At 52.0% G+C, this 19,831-nt stretch overlaps 7 protein-coding genes across 7 annotated transcripts; 1 reads left to right on the top strand and 6 right to left on the bottom strand.

Annotated features, from left to right (window-relative positions):
* Nucleotides 1–798: 798 nt before the first annotated feature.
* ALTATR162_LOCUS11083 (uncharacterized protein) lies at nucleotides 799–2,442 on the bottom strand (the record flags this gene model as incomplete). Its single annotated transcript, XM_043318725.1, has 1 exon — nucleotides 799–2,442. The coding sequence occupies one exon, from the start codon at nucleotides 2,440–2,442 to the stop codon at nucleotides 799–801; it is 1,644 nt and encodes a 547-aa protein (XP_043174660.1).
* A 912-nt stretch (nucleotides 2,443–3,354) lies between these two features.
* ALTATR162_LOCUS11082 (uncharacterized protein) lies at nucleotides 3,355–6,013 on the bottom strand (the record flags this gene model as incomplete). Its single annotated transcript, XM_043318724.1, has 3 exons — nucleotides 3,355–3,711; nucleotides 3,772–5,375; nucleotides 5,509–6,013. The coding sequence occupies 3 exons, from the start codon at nucleotides 6,011–6,013 to the stop codon at nucleotides 3,355–3,357; spliced, it is 2,466 nt and encodes an 821-aa protein (XP_043174659.1).
* Nucleotides 6,014–6,410: 397 nt separating this feature from the next.
* On the bottom strand, nucleotides 6,411–8,356 carry ALTATR162_LOCUS11081 (uncharacterized protein; the record flags this gene model as incomplete). Its single annotated transcript, XM_043318723.1, has 3 exons — nucleotides 6,411–6,828; nucleotides 6,880–7,109; nucleotides 7,160–8,356. 3 exons carry the CDS (start codon nucleotides 8,354–8,356, stop codon nucleotides 6,411–6,413), a joined length of 1,845 nt encoding a protein of 614 aa, XP_043174658.1.
* Nucleotides 8,357–9,665: 1,309 nt separating this feature from the next.
* ALTATR162_LOCUS11080 (uncharacterized protein) lies at nucleotides 9,666–10,415 on the bottom strand (the record flags this gene model as incomplete). The annotated part of the gene is made up of 2 exons (XM_043318722.1): nucleotides 9,666–10,085; nucleotides 10,137–10,415. 2 exons carry the CDS (start codon nucleotides 10,413–10,415, stop codon nucleotides 9,666–9,668), a joined length of 699 nt encoding a protein of 232 aa, XP_043174657.1.
* Nucleotides 10,416–11,876: 1,461 nt separating this feature from the next.
* ALTATR162_LOCUS11079 (uncharacterized protein) lies at nucleotides 11,877–12,911 on the bottom strand (the record flags this gene model as incomplete). Its single annotated transcript, XM_043318721.1, has 1 exon — nucleotides 11,877–12,911. One exon carries the CDS (start codon nucleotides 12,909–12,911, stop codon nucleotides 11,877–11,879), a length of 1,035 nt encoding a protein of 344 aa, XP_043174656.1.
* Nucleotides 12,912–15,395: 2,484 nt separating this feature from the next.
* On the bottom strand, nucleotides 15,396–16,379 carry ALTATR162_LOCUS11078 (uncharacterized protein; the record flags this gene model as incomplete). Its single annotated transcript, XM_043318720.1, has 1 exon — nucleotides 15,396–16,379. One exon carries the CDS (start codon nucleotides 16,377–16,379, stop codon nucleotides 15,396–15,398), a length of 984 nt encoding a protein of 327 aa, XP_043174655.1.
* A 1,383-nt stretch (nucleotides 16,380–17,762) lies between these two features.
* ALTATR162_LOCUS11077 (uncharacterized protein) lies at nucleotides 17,763–19,644 on the top strand (the record flags this gene model as incomplete). The annotated part of the gene is made up of 7 exons (XM_043318719.1): nucleotides 17,763–17,807; nucleotides 17,964–17,992; nucleotides 18,046–18,084; nucleotides 18,135–18,166; nucleotides 18,214–18,542; nucleotides 18,590–18,724; nucleotides 18,775–19,644. 7 exons carry the CDS (start codon nucleotides 17,763–17,765, stop codon nucleotides 19,642–19,644), a joined length of 1,479 nt encoding a protein of 492 aa, XP_043174654.1.
* Nucleotides 19,645–19,831: the final 187 nt, after the last annotated feature.

Below are 19,831 nucleotides of genomic sequence, written 5' to 3'. Positions count from 1 at the left end.
ATAGACAATATGACCATTCCTGAATCAACCTTTGGCCTTCGATGTCTGTCTCGCTCATGCGATGCCTGTACCATGCAGCGTTTGGACGGCTGCGCTATCCACCGCCGCTGCGATGCTCCGTGATGTTTTGATGTTTCTGCACTGTGCCTTGCGACGTGAAAGTCTCGATGTTATGCTAACCTAACCACGAGCCCAGTAGATCTCTCCATTCTTTGACCTACCCGCTAGTCACGAGAACGCACACTGCGTCTATCTGAACTTGCGTCGATTCAATTACATCGGCTTGTAAATTGATATCGCTTCGAACACGTGTATGCGGTTATTACCAACTGCGAGCATGCTAACTATGCGATCTTATCTTTATGGCCGCAAGAGATTATCAGAACGTGCCAAGTAGTGTGCTTGAGTTTGCAATTCAGATAGCAATCAATCATATTTGACATTATACTTGATTCTATGTGTCTTTGTCCTCAAATCACACTTGACTTTTACCGTAGAAGTTTGGTTGAGCCCAACTTAGTTGGACTGCAGTCGAGTTATCAAGGACAGGTGCGTAGCGAGATAAGCTATGTTTCCAATTTTGTGCGACTCTGTGCAATCGAGATGTTGCAACAGCTGCCGCTGTAGAGTTGATCTTGGATGTTCGTTTTGTCTGGGACCGCATTCTAGTCCCAAGCAACATGTCTGAGCAAAATAAATCTATAATCTGTCCATACCCCACGCCTTGGTAGGGCTTTTACCGAGGAGCTACCTAGATTTTACAGATAGGAGATAACTAGATCAACCTTTTCGCTGCTTCTATGGCGAGGCAGGCGCTTCCGCAATCTCTTGCATGAACTGGTCGAGTCTCGACGTCTGTCGTACCTCACTCATCTTAAGCTCCCACCTAGAATCCACCCTCAGCTGTCGGAATTCATACGGCTGTGTGGTCATCCACCTGGACCACTTCTGGATTATAGCCGTGGCCTCCATGGTCGATACTTGGAACCACTCTATGTGCTGCTTCAGGCACGCGGTACAATAAATTCTGATGCGGCGATGATCAAGCTCAGCATGGCACAAGGCCTCAACGCGACGCGGGTGTGGGATAAGCACGGCTGGCGCTGCTGTGGCTTCTTTTGCAGTTGAAATGGTAGCAGCGGCTTGAGAAAGGGAAGGGTATAGCGGCTTTGTCTGCCTATTGCAGTCGAACGACCACTCGTCGTGCCGCTCTATCACGGGGCGCGTGGTATACCCGATCTTAATGTAGCCTTCGTTGCCCTCGACTTCGTACGCGTAGATACATCCACTTCGAGGGTCACGGGCATCTAGTGATTTTTTGATCTCGTCGCAGATCAGCGTGTGCGAGCGTGTAGGACTAGCGTTGTGGTCAGCATGTGGGAGGATGTCGAAAGGGCTCGAGTCGTAGGCTTCTGGCCAGTACAATGCCGGATCAGCGTCTAGGCTAACGGGGGGAGCTCGTGGGCTCGGCAAGATCTGCACGGTGAGGGAGTCCCTCTTCTCTGTCCTCAACAAAGTTGTGGCGATGAGAGGACCAGCTTGAGCCCTTGCAGAGGTTTGAAGCTTGTTCGGTGCGTTGCTTGTAAGGGCCTGGTCGCCGAGTGGCGTTGACAGAGGCAGTATCGCCATAATGCTCTCTCTCCACGCCGCAACCCATGTGAATCGCCTCGAGCTTTGATGGGTCTTGCAAGTCCTATTCCACTCCAACACCTTAAGCAGGAACTCGAGCCTAGCGCCGTCGGAGTATATCTCCTGCTTGATGAGCTCTTGAAGCGTTCTTTTGCAGTTCTGCACTTTCCATCCACCAATCCTCCCCTTGCACGGTCCTGTGTTATCGTGGGCAATGCATTTGATACTGAACGGCTCGAGAGCTTTCCTGATAAGCTGCTCAATAGGAACTTCAAACGCGCTGCCATCAGCACTACCAGACGGAAATGCAAGCCTCCATGCCTCAAGTCGGCACTCCTTTGGTCGGCCCGCATTGTGCTGGTAGCAATGCACTAGCATGACGAGCCTGAGCAGGGCGGATTGAATGTCTGGAGAGGCACGCGTCAGGCCTGTCATGGACGCAAGCTGCGCGTCAATGAGGTTCTTGTTGCCATTTATAACAGAGCGCTTGCATTCTGTGTTCTTAAGCGTCTGGGCGCCGCACTGCCAGCCGTCGATATGGAGGGCCCTCTTGAGAGCGGCGAGTGTGCGTGGTAGGGAGTTGGTGTTTGTGATCTGCAGCGTTGATCTGGTATTCGTGGTTGATATCGCATTCACTGCTAGTATGGATGTTGGCTGCAACAAGGCTTGAGCATCTTTAACGGGTTGTGAGGGCAGTTTTGTTTGCAAGGCTGCAGCGGTTGCGATGGGAATAGCCACTGGCTTTCTAGGTGAAGGAGACGGACTGCTGGGAGGGGTGAGCAGTATCGAGGCTATCATCGCAGTCATACTCATTTTCTCGCAGAAGATTTAGCTGGTGTCAGATGCTTGAGATAGTGAACGTCGTGCTAGGCGATACACTTGATCTTACGCGCCACGAGGCAGGGGAAGCGCCCGAACACCATACATCTTAGATAGACGGATTAGAAGCCGCAAGTATTTTTAGAATCTAAGCCAGAATACGCTAACCAGATTTCATCCAAGCCTACAACACGCGCTACAATTATCTTTGTACGTCTGAGATACGGATAGCGCTAGGTTTTCTTCCGTGTATGTGCCAGCCAGTAAGTTGACTCAAGCGCATGTGGTTAGAGGATTCCGTCAAGTCCCGAAGCTCTTCGTGCCTTCTCCCCTGCACGGCGAAACTGCCGGCATTTATGTTCCCACAATCAAAGTGCCCTCTAATCTTAGACATAATATAACTAGTACTTGTACTTTCTTGATGTATCTCCGATTGTTCATTAGAGTTATGAACTTCCGATCTAACAGAGGTATATCTGTATCAGGGTGATTAACATCGTTAAGAAAAGATTAACGGCATGACCTACATTTTGGAGATGCTGTTTGGAGACAAGCCAAGAGGGAAGCACTTGCCATGGATTTCTGCCTATTAGGCACATCACTATAATCTCTCTACAAGAAATTCCGGAGGTCTTAATTGCGAAATTGTCTCGCTTCTTGGTGCGTCTCGCGATCCAGAGATGGATATTATCTCATTTAAGCCTATCTTTTGACTGACGGTTGGTCGTATCAAATAGTCATATTATCCTCGAACTGTTGACCGCGATGATCAGAGCGTCGATCCTTCAACAAAGCAACGATTTCGTGAATCAATCGGGTGAATGTTCGACGTTGTTCGTAGCATGCCATGAACATCACTCACTCAACCTCTCATGCACCTTCTCCACTCTCCTCCACACCCGTATCTCACACCGGAAACTCCTCCAAGTCCTCGATATCAGCTTGCCGGTTCTCATTACCCCTATCTATACCACAATCATCAACACTGTCAACATCTTCTTCGCCCAAATTCGTAGCCCCAAAATCCTCAGCACTAGCTACCTGCGCCAACGGGCTCGGCTCGCGTGGAATTGTCAGCACACTATTATGCATCTCCGGTACCCGGAAACTCGGCGGTAAGGTAAGGTTACTTGAGTGTGATTTAGCAGCTTTGATTTGTAGAGCGAACCGCTCATTGACTTGGCGTTGGGTGCGGAAGTGTCGTTCTAGAGTTTCTCGGGGGGAGTGGGATGGGGAGGTGCTGAATTGTGGAGGTGTGGTGGTCTGATAGAGGTTTGTTAGTCCAGAAGTTGGGACGGAGTTAGCGATTGGGCCTGGACTTACAGTTCCTAGCCTTGAGAAACCACCGGGTAGTTCATTTGCTTGACTAGCAGGTGTATTGGTTGGATCGATGGCATCGGGGTGTCCAACTCTATGCTGAATAGGGGTATTTGTCGGTACGTTTTGATCTCTTTCGAGATCCAGCATTAGGTTACGTATCTCCTCTGCTGCTCCAAAGCGGAGAGGTAGATCTTCAAGCTTCGTCTGCCGTAGACGGTCACTGAGACTTGAGCTTGAGCCCGAATGCGTTTCCCGACGTGCACAATGAACGCCCTCTCTGATCCCTGAAGGCCCGACTTCCGATCCCAGTAACGGAGATGATGTTCTGATACTATCTGGTGCGCGTTGTATCATCTTTGAGAGATCAACGGGTGGGCCGATGACACTCTGTGTCTGGTTCTCCACGTTTACGACTCGAGGCTTTGATCTATGTTGTGTGTTCTCGCTCCTTTTGTTAGCTCTCTGGACTTGTGGAGCGTCTTCTGTGGCTCTCCTGTTGTCTTCAATATCCCCCGCCCTCTTATCGTTGGGCGCAGATAATTGCAATGCCAGAAGCCTCTCCCCAAGTCTAGCATCCTCCTCTTTCTGCTGCGGCCGCCTAATCCTCCTCGAAAGATAGGCCATAGCATATTTTTTCGGTACAATAGACACCATGCCAGCAGGCGCACTGTCATTAACAGGCACAGCAGCATCTTCTGGCGTAACTGCACCAGGTCGACACGCGAAATTACTGAAAAATCGACCCACCACATTCACCTTCTTCATTCCAACCTGCTCCCTCTGCTCACACTCCGTCTCCAGAAATCTCGATGTCCTTGTCTTCGGACTCAAATTATCCAAATGCTGCCGCATAACCTCACCATCCCTTGCCTGACTAACCCGTGCATCCCGCTGACAATCCTCTCCAGCGGAATCAAAAACACGGTCATTACGGTATTGAACAGGCGAGGATAAAGCGCGTGGCCTGCTGTGTCCATCTGCTACCTCTCCCCGCCTGAGTTTCCGTTCACTCTCCGTGTTATAATTCTCCAGGTGATGCCAATATTCCTGGGTTTCTTGCTGGTTCATACCGTGGTAGGGGTGGTTTGATGCATAATCTTCTACATTATTGTGTGCATTGGTTTGCGAGTCTGGGATGGGGGGCGCGTTACTTTGTGTTGAATTAGATGGCGCGTGGGGTACTGGTGGTAAGTGGGGCCGCGATGCGTTGAACGGCGCAATGGGCGGTATTATACGATCTGGCGGATAGATTGGGAAGCGTGAAAGGTGAGCGGATGCTGTTATGATGCGGTGGGGGGAGTATGAGGATTGTGATGGTGGAGAGGGTTGGTGGATGGAGGTTGGGGCGTCTTCGGAGTAAGGGATCGATGTTTTCGACAATCCGGCTGGGGACCCTGTATTTGCTTTTCTTGAATTGTTGGGGGCTGGGTGAGGGGTTATATTGTTCTTATATTGGCGTGTGAGTGATATGAGGTCGTTGTCTTCAGGGTAGGGGTTTGATATGACATCCTCCTCGTCTTCTAGCTTTTCAGTATCCGGCGCCTCTTCGCTGCACTTCTGGAGCGTATCTTGTATCTGGCAGCCTTTCTTCTTACCGACCCACACATCTTAGTTAGCATTAGTTGCTTTACACTCTTTCTTCGTCACACCTCAAGGTTTGATAGCGTACCGTAGAATACCTCTCTCCACTCTGATACATCCTCTGCACCTCATCCAACCTCATCTTCCTCACCGCTCTACTGTTCAGACTATGATAAGCGACATACATCTCACTCTCTACCTCTCCATTCAAGAACCTCTCCTCTGCTATGAGGCTTTCCAAATCCATAAATCGATCGACTTCCATACATCGCTCATCCTCCCTGTCCATGTCCAATTCCCAATCTTCTCTCTCCTCATCTCCATCTCCATCTCCATCTCCATAATCTTCCCCTTCTCCATCTCTCAAAGGCTCCATGCTATCCGATCTTCCATCCCATTCCACATCCTCCCCATTTTCCCCGTCCCAACATCCCGCTACAGGACTTAGATCTCTCAAGTCATCCTCTGACCTCTGCGCTTCATAGTACTCGCCTAGGGAAGCGGCAAGTGTCTGGCGAGCGACCTCTCCTCGTCGACCTAGACTATCTCGGCGCACGGTATTGGTTATTCTCGTCTTGAGGGAGGTAGTGTTTGCGTTCTGGCGGACAGCAGCGATGCGGTCGCGGATGCGGGCGAGGTATGCGGTAGTTTGCTGGGAGGACATGGTGCGAGGTTGTGTTTGTGAGTAGTAATTTGGAAGTGTTACGCAGGTATCTTCGGCGGTGACTTTGCGAGTGCGGGGAACGATGGGCGCCGGGTGTGAACTGATGTCTTCGGGTCGTAGGTTAGTGACAGGTGTGTCGCACCTGCGGCTACTGCTTCGGGTATGGAACCGATTGTCGAATTATTAGGCTCCCACTGTGCACTGTGGGTTGGTGTAGTTTGGAACCGAGAGTCCAGTCCCTATGGCTCGTGTGGTGGTTCGTTGTAGTTGAGCTGTCAAATATCAGTGGCTTCTGACATCCTTACCCATACATTGAACCCTTATAGCCATCAATCAAATACGCCACATATACGATACGCACCATCGATATGAATGTTTCATTAGGGTATCCACAACACTATTTTGCCTTCTCTCCTAGACCCAACACGTTCAGCAGTACCTCCTTGGCCTTGTCTGGTTCGACACTCCCGTCCGGAGCTCTAATCACCATTTGCCCCACGAACCATCCTACCTTCTTAACCTGGCCCTTTTCGGTAATGTCTCTCACCATGTCCGGCTTCTCTTCTATCAGCGTTTGTGCTAACTTTACGTACTCTTCCTGACTTAATGCCTGCAGGAAGAGATTCTCTTGGTGAACGACTTCCGCCACGCTGCGTTGATCTCCTTCAAACTTGATGGCAAGCAGCCGTTTTGCGGAAGGCGAAGTGACCTCTCTGCGACGCACGTGCGAGATGACACCAGCAAGATAGTCAGCTGGGACGCGGTCGGGGTCCCAAGGTTCATCTTGAAAGAGAGAGCCGAGCTCCATCAACACCCTTGAAAGGAGTTAGTCTGACCCCATGACATATAATGGGTTATGTACTTACCAGTTCCCGGTAATTTTGCCCAATGTTTCCAAAGGAACATCTTTCTCGACCTGCTCAGTTTGGTGTACTAGGCAGTGAATGACGTCCAGGTAATACTCCAACCGTTCACCATCGTCGAGAGATAGAAGTGTGATGGCGTCTTTAGTAGTAAGCCCATAGATGTTTGCGAGCATATCAACATTCACATCGGGGAGCTTAGGAAGTGTGTTCCGGAGGTGTTCCACGAGTTCCTAGAGATAATTAGCATAATTTCCATACCGATAGTAACGTCGAATCTTACAGGTCCGATCAAGACAGGAGCGATGTCTGGGTCTGGCATGTAGCGGTAGTCGATCTCGCCCTCTTTGCCTCGGAGACGTTTGGTCGTCTTGCTTCCAAGAGTCCATCCACGTGTCTCGCCCTCGACGGCACCTCCTCCCTCGATTAGGTCGATCTGTCGATCACGCTCTGCAATAATGGCGTCCTCAACAGCCTTGACGCTTGCCAGGTTCTTGATCTCAGTTCGCTGTCCTAAACCGGTAACACCGGAGTATGAGTGGCTAGATTCGGAAGATTCCCCTCTGCGCCGACGAACGGATACGTTGACGTCCGCACGTAGCCCGCCTAGCTCCATGCCGGTTGTACAGGCATTAACAGCCTTGAGTGTGTTTTGTATCTTGCGGACGACAACGGCCGCAACTGTGGGATCGTGGATCTGAGGAAGGGTAATGATTTCGATTAGGGGATGCGAGACGCGATTAAAATCAAGTAGGTGGGTCGAAGGTGGCTGCTGCACAGTCTTTGCGGTATCCTGCTCCATTTGTATCTGCTTGATACCGATATCGAAGGGCTCTGATTGCGGGGCAGCACCAGGCGGAAAGTCATGAGGGTAGAGGGTGATCTTGCCGTTTGTCGCGAAGGGCTCGTAGTACTGCGTGATCTGATATCCAGCGGGCTGATCTTGGTAGAAGTAATGTTTGCGGTCGAAGCTGCTCTTTGGCTGTATCTCGCATTGGAAGGCTATGGCAGCGCGCAAGGCGGGCAGGAGAGTTTCCTTCTGGAAGTGAGGCTGAGTGCCGGGAAATGCGACGTCAAACAAAGACACATGAGTATTGGGTAGTTCGCTGATCGAGGTCGCAGCACTGGAGAAGAGCTTCCGCGCAGTGTTGAGTTCGGCATGGACTTCGATTCCAACCGTCAGCTCCCATTTCTCTAGCCGCGCATCTTTGCTCTTTTTCGAGGACTTTGATGAGCCGGGAGAAGCGCTCTTTCCTTTCTTCTGTTGCTTTGCGGCGTCTTTAAGCAGTTTGCGGAACGACGTGCCATCTTGAGGCGGTGGTGGTGGCTGGGTCTCAGTCTGGAGAGATCGTCTTGTGTGCCGCGTGGGGGAGTGTACGGCACCCAATTGGGACTGCCTGACGCGGCGTATACATGACTGACATATGAACGGCTGTCTCGAGGCTGTAGCAAGAGTGTTGCGGGTAGTGCGGGCGAACATGGCGTGGAGTCTGGCGAGCAGCAGTGCCGATACTATGCACAGTTGCGGGCGGTCTGTGCTCACTTCCGACTGGCCGTGGATCAGCGACGCGCGACGTCGACAACCCAGTACTTCAACGCCAGGATATGTAGTCTACGCCAACACCAGATCCTTTCGCGTCGCTTGTTCCAATCACGTATGTTTCGACGCCTACCGAAAGGCCGTCGAGCTCGACGAGCTTTGCCGTTATGGTCTCCGCACCACCACATTCACAATAACCGACCTTTCCAGCTCTAGGTCACTTTATGGAGCAACCACTGGAGCTTCCTGATTGACCACTCCAGCAGGGCTTGTCGCTTCCCGGGTCTTTTTCGCTTCATGCTCTCCAGATCGATAAGACAGAGGTTGGGTGCGATTGTGAACGAATTCTCTGGCACTGACTGAGTAGCTTCCGATTCGCGTGAGCTTCCCACTGAGGCACGCGTCTCTGGCGCCGTTGCATGTACAGTCGCCGGCGCGTAGATGAGGATGTAGCAAGCCACGTTCTGGAAGTAGGTGTGCTCACCCACGTTAGGGTGAGGAACGTCGAAACTGTCGACGTTTGCCATGCGACTGGCTTCTTCCGTCTTTCGTCTTGCGGACACGAGCCTTCAGCCTTTTCAAACGACTGCGGGCCCTTTCCCACGCTTCCTGATCCCTGGGTCTGTCGGCAGCGTGTACGAAATGCCCAGGATGGACGTACACCCCCGGCCAACGCGTGAAGTCCACCTCTGACTGTAGGCTTGTGTCGTGGGAGAATCGCACGCTATGACCACTGCGAATGCTGGTCCCCATCCGTGCAGATCTTCACAAGTTCGCACTTGAGCTTGCTGATGTATATGCAAGCACATATGGCGCCTCAAAACTTACCCTTGATGATGTTTTCTGCCACAAGTCTGACGTTGTTGAAAATCCTTCTTGCCTTCTCCTTTCGCTCTTTCTTTTGCTGCGCTCTCGCCTCTGAACGTTCTTCTTGTACCTGTATCTCTGGTGTGCGGGTATGTGGTTGTGCTGTGGGACCTAAGGAGTCGGAAGGTCTTGCAGCGGACGGCTGAGACCCAGGAGCAAAGTCGGTATATGTGTAGTCGTTTCCAGTCAAGTGGTGTTTCGTGCCAGCACAGTCTTTCCCTGAATCAGTACCACAGTCACCTCCCGTATCGCCTGCTGGGTCAGATGTAATGCCGCAGCCTACCGCTGACGTTGTTCCGCAATCGTCTGAGGGTGTCGTTCCACAGCCTGTGGCGAATGGAGAATCCATTCAAAGCCTAAGCGGGATCGTCTTTGGCGTGACTCAAAGATGAAGCTTGAGAGTAAGCAATGTCACAGCCAGACGTATCTTCTCCTTCTTCCTAGTGGCTTCGTGGAGCTTTCCTTTGACTGAAGTAGCCACCTCAGCCCTGGCTTCTCTTCGCTGTTGTCTCTTCTCGTGGCGGCGTTCTGCTTGTTGTCGATGCCTCTCTTGTAGTTCTAGCTCCCTACGATCCCGTTCAGCTTTCTCCTCAGCTGTCCGTGTCTGGCTTGTACTAGCGACTCCGGGTTGTATGGTTGCAAGCCCTGAGTCTCCAGCTGAGTAGTAGCTGCCACTGTCTCCACCGTCTCCTGCTTGGCAATGACTAGAGACACCTGCGTCTGCGGACGAGCTGCAGCCACCGGAATCACCAGCACTGAAGCTACCACAGTCACCACCGTCTGCCATAAACCGACTGGAAGCCTAGAAGTGAAGTTTAAGCTTCAGCACAGTAACGTATAGGCGAAGTTTGACTTTCTTGCTAGTCGCGCCCGGAATCTTCGCCTTGGTGTTGGCCTTGGCCGAGTTTTGAGTTTCCTTGCGTTGCCGCTTCTTCGCTGCACGCTCCTCCTGTCTCTTCTTCAGCTCTTCTTTTTGCTCGGCGGTGAGCTTGCGGTAAGAAGGTGTAGTAGGTGCGAAGCCGACTGTACCAGAAGACGAGGCGATACCGGGTGTGCTTGTGAATCCGGACGCAGAATGTGCGCAAGAAACTGAACCAGCTCCACAATGTCCAGCTGTGACTCCGCCGGTCATGGAAAGGTGTAGCTGTCTACCTAAGTCGGAAGATATTCAGGAGACCGGCTAGCTTAGCGCGGAGCCCCTTCTTGAACTTCCAGTCGGTTTTCTTTTCGGCTTTGATTTTGAGGCGCCTGAGCTTGCGTTGTCTTCGCTCTTCGATGATTCTCTTCCTCTCGCGAGGCTCAAGTGGGTTGGTAGGTGCCGGTCGGTGGCTCGAGAGTGTTCGACCCTGTCCCGGGGCTGGGGCTGGAAGTGCAGCACAAGACACGGCACTTGTTACAGATGTAGCAGTCGTGCTCATAAACACACTCAAATCTCCAGATGCAGGAGTGAGAGTTCTCAGAACTTGCCGGTCAAGATCCTCTTCAACTTGCAGTGAAGTCTGTCTAGCTTGTTTGGAGAAGATGGGGCTCTGTTACGGGCCCACGTCTTCCGCTGGGCCTTTCGAGATTGTGTCTTTTCGAACTTGCGAAGCCGCTGACGGGCAACGTGCAGTCGTTCGTTGGAAGTGAGTGGCCGACCGGAGTAGGAGTGTGTTCTGGGGTTGTGCCCTTGATCGAATATGGTCCGGCGTTTATGGATGACACTCGGGCGATAAGAGTGTGTGCGGCGTTTGCGTCGGGTAGGGTTGTTGTAAGGTCAGATGTCAAATGGCATGTACCGAATGAGTGAGAAGCTGCATGGGTTGTAGGTGTAGTCGAATGAGGTCGTGTAGATGCTGTTGGGTATGGAGTGACAAGATTGGTACGTGATGGGGAAGGTGTGCAGAAGCTGCACGCGATGCAACTAAGCTGATGCTGAACTGCGAGGCAGTGTAGTCGAGATGACGTGTGGGATACTGATGAGTGGTTTGTAGAGGCAGCAATAAGGATGTGCTATACGATAACAGTGTGATAGCAAATGATGCTTTGATGTGGTTTGATCGTTGTTCGTTAAGGTGTGTTGTGATGAAAGTGTGAGGAGAGCTTGATTGGGGATGTTTGTTTGTTTGGGCCTCACAGCGGATGCAGAAGCATGTGTCTATCGTGACTGCCTTAACCTGAGGGTTTTCAGAAGCTATGACAAACTCCATTCGTGCGAATTAAGACATGACTACCGGTAATTTTCACGCAATGGGGAACCGGCGTTGCGACAGCGGAGAAAATACGATAAACAGGCACATCAAGGGCAGAATGATCACTTTAGTGTGGTGCCAACTATCAGGGGTTCTATCATTGGACTGCAGCGGAAGAAATTTGATATTAGTTGTCAGAGGTTCATAGTGGATGCGTTTTGGAACTTGAGGCGGAAAGCTAAGCACAGGTCATTATAGGAATTTTCTTGATTCTGTATACGAACTTTGTATAAGCTCAGTGCAGTACTCGACTTGTGATCATATAACCTTACATCTAATACCGCACTGTATGAAACGCCTTGATGCTAATTCCATATAGCATACAACATCCAACCTGCCATGGAAACTCTAGAAAACAACATTCAAGGAAAAACGAACTTGCGGTCACCCATCAAACCCCAAAGCTCCTCCACAACAGCCTTCTGATCCTCAGGCTTCGCGTTACGCACAGCAAAGTACAAGCGGCCCTCTAGAGTAGGATCCCAATCACCAGGGTTAGCGCTCGCGACGATACCACCAGCCTCTTCTAGGATACACCATCCCGCGGCGACGTCCCAAGAATATACACCCCCTTCCCAGAAGGCGTCAATCATACCGTGGGCTACGTAGCAGAAGTCCAATGCCGCGGATCCGTTGGAGCGTACGGACTTGCACATTGCGCCACCCTCGTCTTTAGAGGTAAGAAGAGCGTTGTGGACCGAAGTGCGTAATGCCCAGTTAGGACCAGAGCGCTGGTTCCCCCATTCAATGGCCACCAGACAGGAGTTCAGAGCCGGCATCGGCTTTGGATTCGGCTGGAGAGGTAGCTTGATTACATGCCCAGTGGCAGGCCTTGTCAAGAACGCGCCCTGGCCCTTGACTGCGTGATACATATCCCCGCGAAAAGGATTGAAGACAACACCAACTACAGGCTTCTTATCGATTGTGAAGGCCAGAGATATGGCACAGTTGGGCACACCCTGGGTGAAGTTCAGTGTGCCGTCAATCGGGTCGACTACGAAGGTTGGTGTGTCTGATAGCTTTGTACCGGCTTTGAAGGTTTCTTCGCCTAAGAAGGAGAAGGAAGGATATGCCTTTCGGAGACGCTCCTCGGCCATGTATTCGATCTGTTTATCGAATACAGTAACAACATCGGACGTATTGTTCTTGAATTGAGCCGTCATGATGATCGCATACTCGGCTGACACCATGATCCCCCCTGCCTTCGTGGCAACGCCAATCAACACATCCTGGATATTCTTGAGATCCTTATGGGTGAGGTTGTGCTTAGCTAGAACGGCATCGAATTCAGGGGTAGTCGATGGAACCGAGCTAGAAGTAGCCTGAGAACGTAGTGTGGTCGACAATAAGGCAGATAGAGTGCTAAATAAGCCTGGTCGGGCTTGTTGACGTCCCATACTGGTAGGTACAGTGATTTTACTAGCTCCGGTTGTACGAGTAGACTTGGTTGAAGAGTTTGCAAGTAGTGGGTAGGTGTGGAAATGAGGGTTGTTATGGAGTCTGGAAGAGCTCGGGAAGCTTCGACTTATATGTAGTCCAGCGCGTGCACGGTGTTGCAGAGTTACTGATTGAATGGCTGCGCTGTGTAGTGACTGTCCTTGTAGCCGTCGCCTGTATCTATTCATTACTAAGCCCCAACCACTTCTGGTGAATGCAGTACGCAGCGTGAACGGATTCGTGATTATTGCTAGATGGGGTAGTCTTACAGCCGGCATTGTGTCGAAAATCTGGCGCCGCATTGATTGAACTCTAGTGATTCGTTACTGCATGAAGTAAGCTAGCGTTGAACATGACCTGTATGCATTCAATCTCAAGGGGGAAGCCATGTGGGTGGGCGATTGCAAGTATCCATGATGCCAATGTGGAGTTGGACCAACAAGTCTAATGATTTTATCATGTCTCCGAGTACGCCCGAACGAAAAGGACTCGAGTGTTGCACTAGGTCCAGAGCTGATAGTCGGTCTTGAACACATCCGAGGTATGCGTCTCAACCGATCGGTTCCGTCTCACTCAGAGCCCAGAAGAGGGTCGAACGCAGACGTGATTGTGAGAAATTGAGGCTCATTACCTTTGTCAGTACCTTGTGTTAGACACTTGTAGATGACCGCCTATACTGTCAAGGTGATGAAGTTGGGGTGAAGGCGCAGGTTGAGGGCGAAGCTCGAAAGCTGGTGCACGTGCCTCGGCGGAACCTCATTTGCACTGGGAGACCCCCGACCAGACAACACAATCACCAATCCTGATGGCAAGGCGTTGGTTATAAACACAGAAAGAGATAGTATTGGGAATTTCAGGTGTCTTTGTATAAGACTCCTATAGCAAAGAGAGATTCCACCCCGTGTAGCCATTATTCGCCTCACCTGACGACGTCATCACCAACAACGTACATTTATAATACGCAACCAAAATCAACAAGAACCGAAGATGCCACAGCCGAAATCTCTCCCAAAAGACCGTTACACCCGCCAACGGCTCGCCAGAGCCACTCGCCGCTCCCTCGCCGCCCTAACACCTTCAACATCCCATCCTCAGCTCCAATCCGCATTCTTTACCGTCCTCCCAGCAGAAATCCGGTTCACAATCTACCAAAACGTGCTTTCCCAACAACATGACCCCAGCCGACCCATAGACACGCACTCCATCTCCCCCTTGTACCGCCCCCGACACACTCACCGCACCAAAATCGACACAGCTCTACTCCTCACATGCCGACTCATCTACGTTGAAGCCCACCAAATCCCCTTACGGAGTGCTACGCATCATTTCCGGTACCTTGGCAGTACGTCGTGGTTATACAATGGAGATATCTGGCTCCACCATATTACTAAACAGCGGGGTGCGGAATTGTACCATCTACACGATAATCTCGTCGCACTAAAAGCATCCAACTTCCAGAAATTCTTACTAAGTCATTTGTGTTGGAGGAGGATTACTTGGACGATATGCGCGTACCTCCTCCCACCCCTACTCGCAGAACTGAAAGAACGACAGCGGTTGGCGGGCACGATGGCGAGTTTGGTGTTGCCGAGTAGTTGTCAAGAGGTCAATCTTGAGTTTGAGACGAGGGAGGATTTGTTGCCGGATTGGCCAGGGTTGGAGGAGCAGATCGCGGCGTGCAAGAGTTTAGGACTGAGGAGGGCGGATGGAACGGTGTTGGAGATTGATGATAGGTATGGGGTGAAGTATACGTGGACGGGCAGTGGGCAGGCGAGGTGGGGAACGGGTGCGGATGCGGTTTGGAAGGAGAAGATGAGATATCATACTACGAGGCTGTGTTGGAGGATGAGGGTGCCGAGGAGGGAGTATATGAGTTATGATTTCTTGGACTGCATGGGTGTTGAGAGAGGTGGTGACGGGGTTGTGCAGGAGGTGAAGAGGTTGGGTAAGTAGCTCCGTTAAAGTCTAGTACGTGAACACGAAGGACATGAGGCCCATGTGCAGCGAATCTCGCGAAAGACATACAACAACGTTCATTGGTTCATGCAATCCATTTACTCTATATCTGGTTCATGTGCTTTCGCCACGATTCCGCTCCTTCGACTTGGGTATACCAAGTACATTGAAGACCTTCCTACTCCTTATGTCGCCCAACTACTCACGTACGCATGAATGCACAGATTTGCGCTGTACATCAGTGACGGAAGCGACACTCAGATCTCCTCACGCTTGGTACTGCCGTGAATCCATTTAACGCCAGAGCAAAAAGTAACAGATACGCAGATTTTGCAAGATAGGCATAGGTTTTCAAAAAATAGTAATGGGAAAGATTCGTGCGACTAACCTTGAAGCGTTCGGAGTACCCTCTGGTACAGGATCATCGCACGTACCTGGTCACTCTGTCGGTTTGCCGTGTTAACATAGTCTCTATCCACACGAGGATTTCAACCCAATACCCTCGGACCGTTAGACTTGCCCTTCTTCTGAACACCACGAGGTATGAACATGGCGGGAGATGCTACTACCGCGGGAGTGCTGTTGTTGCCAGCCTTGTTCTTGTTGTCCTTGTTGTTCTTGTTCTTTCCTTGCTTATGTCTGTCGTCCTTCTTTGTGACGGCCTTGACCTCGGATGTGGCTCGCTTGATAAGGACGGGGTGACTGCCAATGTACTTGCCATTCATTTCCTTGGCAGCACGGAAGTAGTCGTCGGTGTCTGAAAAGCTCACGAAGCCATAACTTCTGCTCTTGGTGGACTTCTTGTCTCGTACGACGCGGGCTTTGGATAGAGATGGATACTTTGCGAAAGCTTTCAGGAGCGAATCGTCGGTGACTTCACCAGCAAGGTTACCGATGAAAAGTCGCGGGTGCAAGGGGTTCCACTCGAGCAGAGTCTCGTCCTCCCACTGTTTTCCACCCCCCTCGCGAACGACAGTCTTGCGCTTGCCATCAGCTGCCGGCCCCACCTCGGTATCCTGGGAGGTTGCCGCTTCTGGTCGAGCGCCTACGTTTGCACTGCCGCCCTTCTTCGCGTTCGCATCGCCGGCGTTGTATGCGCTGTTCCACTCGGCGATTCGAGCCTCTTCTTCGGGATCATAGGTGCCACCAAATCCGCGGTTCACGGTCGGGGCGGCAGGGTATGAGGTCGCAGCAGGGGCACCCGTCGCATAGGCTGGGTACGAGTAGTTGTTGTAAGCATTGCTGGTCGAGTAAGCGGGTGCTTGGTAGGGGGCGCTCACTGGGGCTTGCGCATAGTTTGCCGGCGCAGCAGACGCTTGTGAAGGAGCATGAGCTGCTACAGACCGCGGTGTGAAACCAGCAAACGTGGGCGAGTTGCCCTGGCCACGCGCGCCAGCGTTGTTTGACCTCGAAGGCGGTGCCGAGTATGTGGTAGGCGGCGGTCGCGCCGGCAGGGAGTGATGGGGCTGCATGTTGAAGCAAGAACTGCGCGTCAGTTCAGGTTAACCTTAGCGAAGTGATGACTTAACCAGCTACTGGTTGGGATGCGCTCTAGTATCGCGAAGTAGGTAGACTGGTGATAGGACGGTTCGGGATGACTAAGGTCGCCTTGCAATCTAGGGTCCGCAGAATGTGAAAGGGTGACTATCGGGGCGCGGATGGTGGCGGTTGTACCGATGAGGTGAGGCGCAGTCTTGTCTTTGGCTGTGGAGAAAAAGGCTTTGGGTAAAGCGTCTTCGTGTGAGTGAATAATACCGCACGGCAGGTGATTGACTGAGGCTGATGCTGACTACACGTCGAAGAAGGCAGAAAAGACTTTCCCGAAGCGTCTAGCAAGCGATGGTGCAGGTGGGCGAGGACCGGATCGGCGTTTGAAGGGGGTAGAGTGGGATGGCGGGCCGGTGCAACAAATTGCAATTACCGTGGGGATGCGTCAGATGGGGGCGTTGACGTTGGTGTTATTTGTTGGGTCATGTCGCAGAAAGTGAGCCGCTTGGCTCCTCCGGCCCCGAATCACGTGTCACCGGCATGTCGGCAGCCGCTGCACAACACCTGCGTTCCATCGCAAGGCTCAACCTTGGAAGAAGCCATGACGTTGCAGCGAGATACTCAAGGCACGACCGGAGTTGAATTTTCTTCCATAGCCTCACTAATCACTGTTTATCCAGGTAAGCATTGCCAGACTTCTCCGGCAACCACCCTAGCGTGTCCGGTGATCCCTGCACGCTGCCCCTCCATCCGTAATGCTATGTTAAGGCTGAGGTGGAGGGGCTGGTGCACTTGAGAAATCGGGAGCTTCACAAGCAGCCGCATTTGACCGCGACACCGTTGGACGTCTTGCTTGCATCCCTAGTCTACAAGCAGCGAACCAACCTGTGTGGTAAATGTAGTGGCCTACATGGCTTTTCGCAGCCACTAGCATCTTCCTACCCATATGCGCAAGTCAACCCGTGTCCAGGCCGCCCCTAAGGATGGCGGCTTTCTAATCATGCGATGTTCAGCAATCATGTCCGGAGCACAGCAAATGTTTTAGAAGACGGAATTGGCAACAGTGGCTTGTATGGCAATAGCCTTACCGCCGCGGCCGAAGCTATTCTCCGTCAACTGAATGATGCTGGGATATGGTGGGACGTGCAGCTCATTGATGCAATCGTAGTGTGCCCCGCTTGTTTCCAAAGTCTTTCCGGCGACTACATTATCTCAGAGACCCCCACCAGACTTCTTCTCTCTTCTCTTGACCATCACCAGCTTTATAAGCCTCAATTGCCCTCTCGTGTTGCACGCCCGGTCGCTGCAACTCTACCCCGCCAAAACTTTCTCAACCATCCACCTATCCATACACGAGAACAGCAATCATGTCTTCTGAGCCCGTCGGAGATTTCGGCCTCATCGGCTTGGCCGTAAGTCTTCTCTAATCCGGTCGCATTCACGGACACTGCGGAACGAAGTGCTTGTCTTCGCATATTCTTGTCAGCCATTGAGTGAATGGCACAAATTATCCGGAGACATTCACCTCCAACACATTAAGAGAGAAGCCATGCTGACCATCTACATAGGTCATGGGCCAGAACTTGATCCTCAACGCGTAAGTCACGACCCACATCATAATCATATCAAAACAGTACTAACAAAAGGCAGTGCTGATCACGGCTTCACCGTCGTCGCTTTCAACCGAACGTAAGCGCTTCGACATACCGCGCCAGGAACACTCACTGACTGACAGATAGCGTTGCCAAGGTCGACCGATTCTTGAACGATGGTAAGGCTCATCCACGAATCGCTACGAACATCTCTGACAGACAACAGAGGCCAAGGGCAAGTCCATCGTCGGTGCCCACTCCATCAAGGAGTTCGTCTCCAAGCTCAAGAAGCCCCGCCGTATGATGATGCTCGTCATGGCCGGTAAGCCCGTCGACGACTTCATCGAGCTCCTCCTCGAGGGAGGTGCCGAGGAGGGCGACATCATCATCGACGGTGGTAACTCCCACTACCCCGACACCAACCGCCGCACAAACTACCTCAAGTCCAAGGGTATCCGATTTGTCGGAACTGGTGTCTCTGGAGGAGAGGAGGGTGCCCGTTACGGTCCCTCCATCATGCCCGGTGGTAACGAGGAGGCCTGGCCATACATCAAGGTAGGAGTCTATAAGAAGCGCTTGAGGCATGTCTAACAATGCCACAGGACGTCCTCCAGTCCATCTCCGCAAAGTCCGACGGCGAGGCCTGCTGCCAATGGGTCGGTGACGAGGGTGCCGGTCACTACGTCAAGATGGTCCACAACGGTATTGAGTACGGTGACATGCAGTTGATCTGCGAGGTGAGACGAGCTGGTTGTACTGAAAGAAGTAGACGACTGACCAAGATCAGGCCTACGACATCATGAAGCGCGGTCTCGGTATGAGCAACAAGGAGATTGGCGACGTTTTCACCGAATGGAACAAGGGCGTTCTCGACTCATTCCTGATCGAGATTACCCGCGACATCATGTACAAGAACGACGACGATGGTGTTGCCATCGTTGAGAAGATCATGGACTCTGCTGGTCAGAAGGGTACCGGAAAGTGGACCGCCATCAACGCGCTCGACCTCGGTATGCCCGTTACTCTGATCGGAGAGGCCGTCTTCGCCCGTTGCCTGAGTTCGCTCAAGCAGGAGCGTGGCCGTGCCGCCGGTCTTTTGGACGGCCCTACCCCCAGCTTCTCTGGTGACCGCAAGGCCTTCATCGACAACCTCGAGCAGGCCCTTTACGCATCCAAGATCATCTCCTACGCTCAGGGTTTCATGCTGATCCAGAACGCCGCCAAGGAGTACAAGTGGAAGCTGAACAAGCCCGAGATTGCCCTCATGTGGCGCGGTGGCTGCATCATCCGCTCCGTTTTCTTGAAGGAGATCACCAAGGCATACCGCCAGAACCCCGACCTCGAGAACTTGCTCTTCGACGAGTTCTTCAGCAAGGCTATCCACAAGGCCCAGGCCGGATGGAGAGATACCGTTTCCAAGGGTGCTCTCTGGGGTATCCCCACTCCCGCTTTCAGCACCGCTTTGAGCTTCTACGACGGATACCGCGCCAAGGACCTTCCCGCCAACCTGTTGCAGGCGCAGCGTGACTACTTCGGTGCCCACACCTTCAGGATCAAGCCCGAGTACGCCAACGAGACCTACAAGGAGGGCCAGGACATCCACGTCAACTGGACCGGAAGGGGTGGAAACATCTCTGCTTCAACCTACAACGCTTAGAGGGGGATACCCATTGCTTGTTGGACGGCAGCAGAAGGTCGCCCCATGTTCGTATTTGACAAAAAACGTGAGGAGTGAGATACCTTGAATCTAGAATGAATATAATGATTCGTATGACCAGTATTGGCACATGCATAGTGAATGTTAGGAGCTCGGCTTGACCGCTGTGTTGTTATTGCTCGAAAAA

The sequence above is a fragment of the Alternaria atra genome, assembly GCF_907166805.1.
Source record: "Alternaria atra isolate CS162 genome assembly, contig: 35, whole genome shotgun sequence".
Classification (NCBI taxonomy): Eukaryota; Fungi; Ascomycota; class Dothideomycetes; order Pleosporales; family Pleosporaceae; genus Alternaria; species Alternaria atra.
The sequence above is the reverse complement of the archived record's forward strand: the minus strand, read 5'-3'. Positions and strand labels throughout refer to the sequence as shown.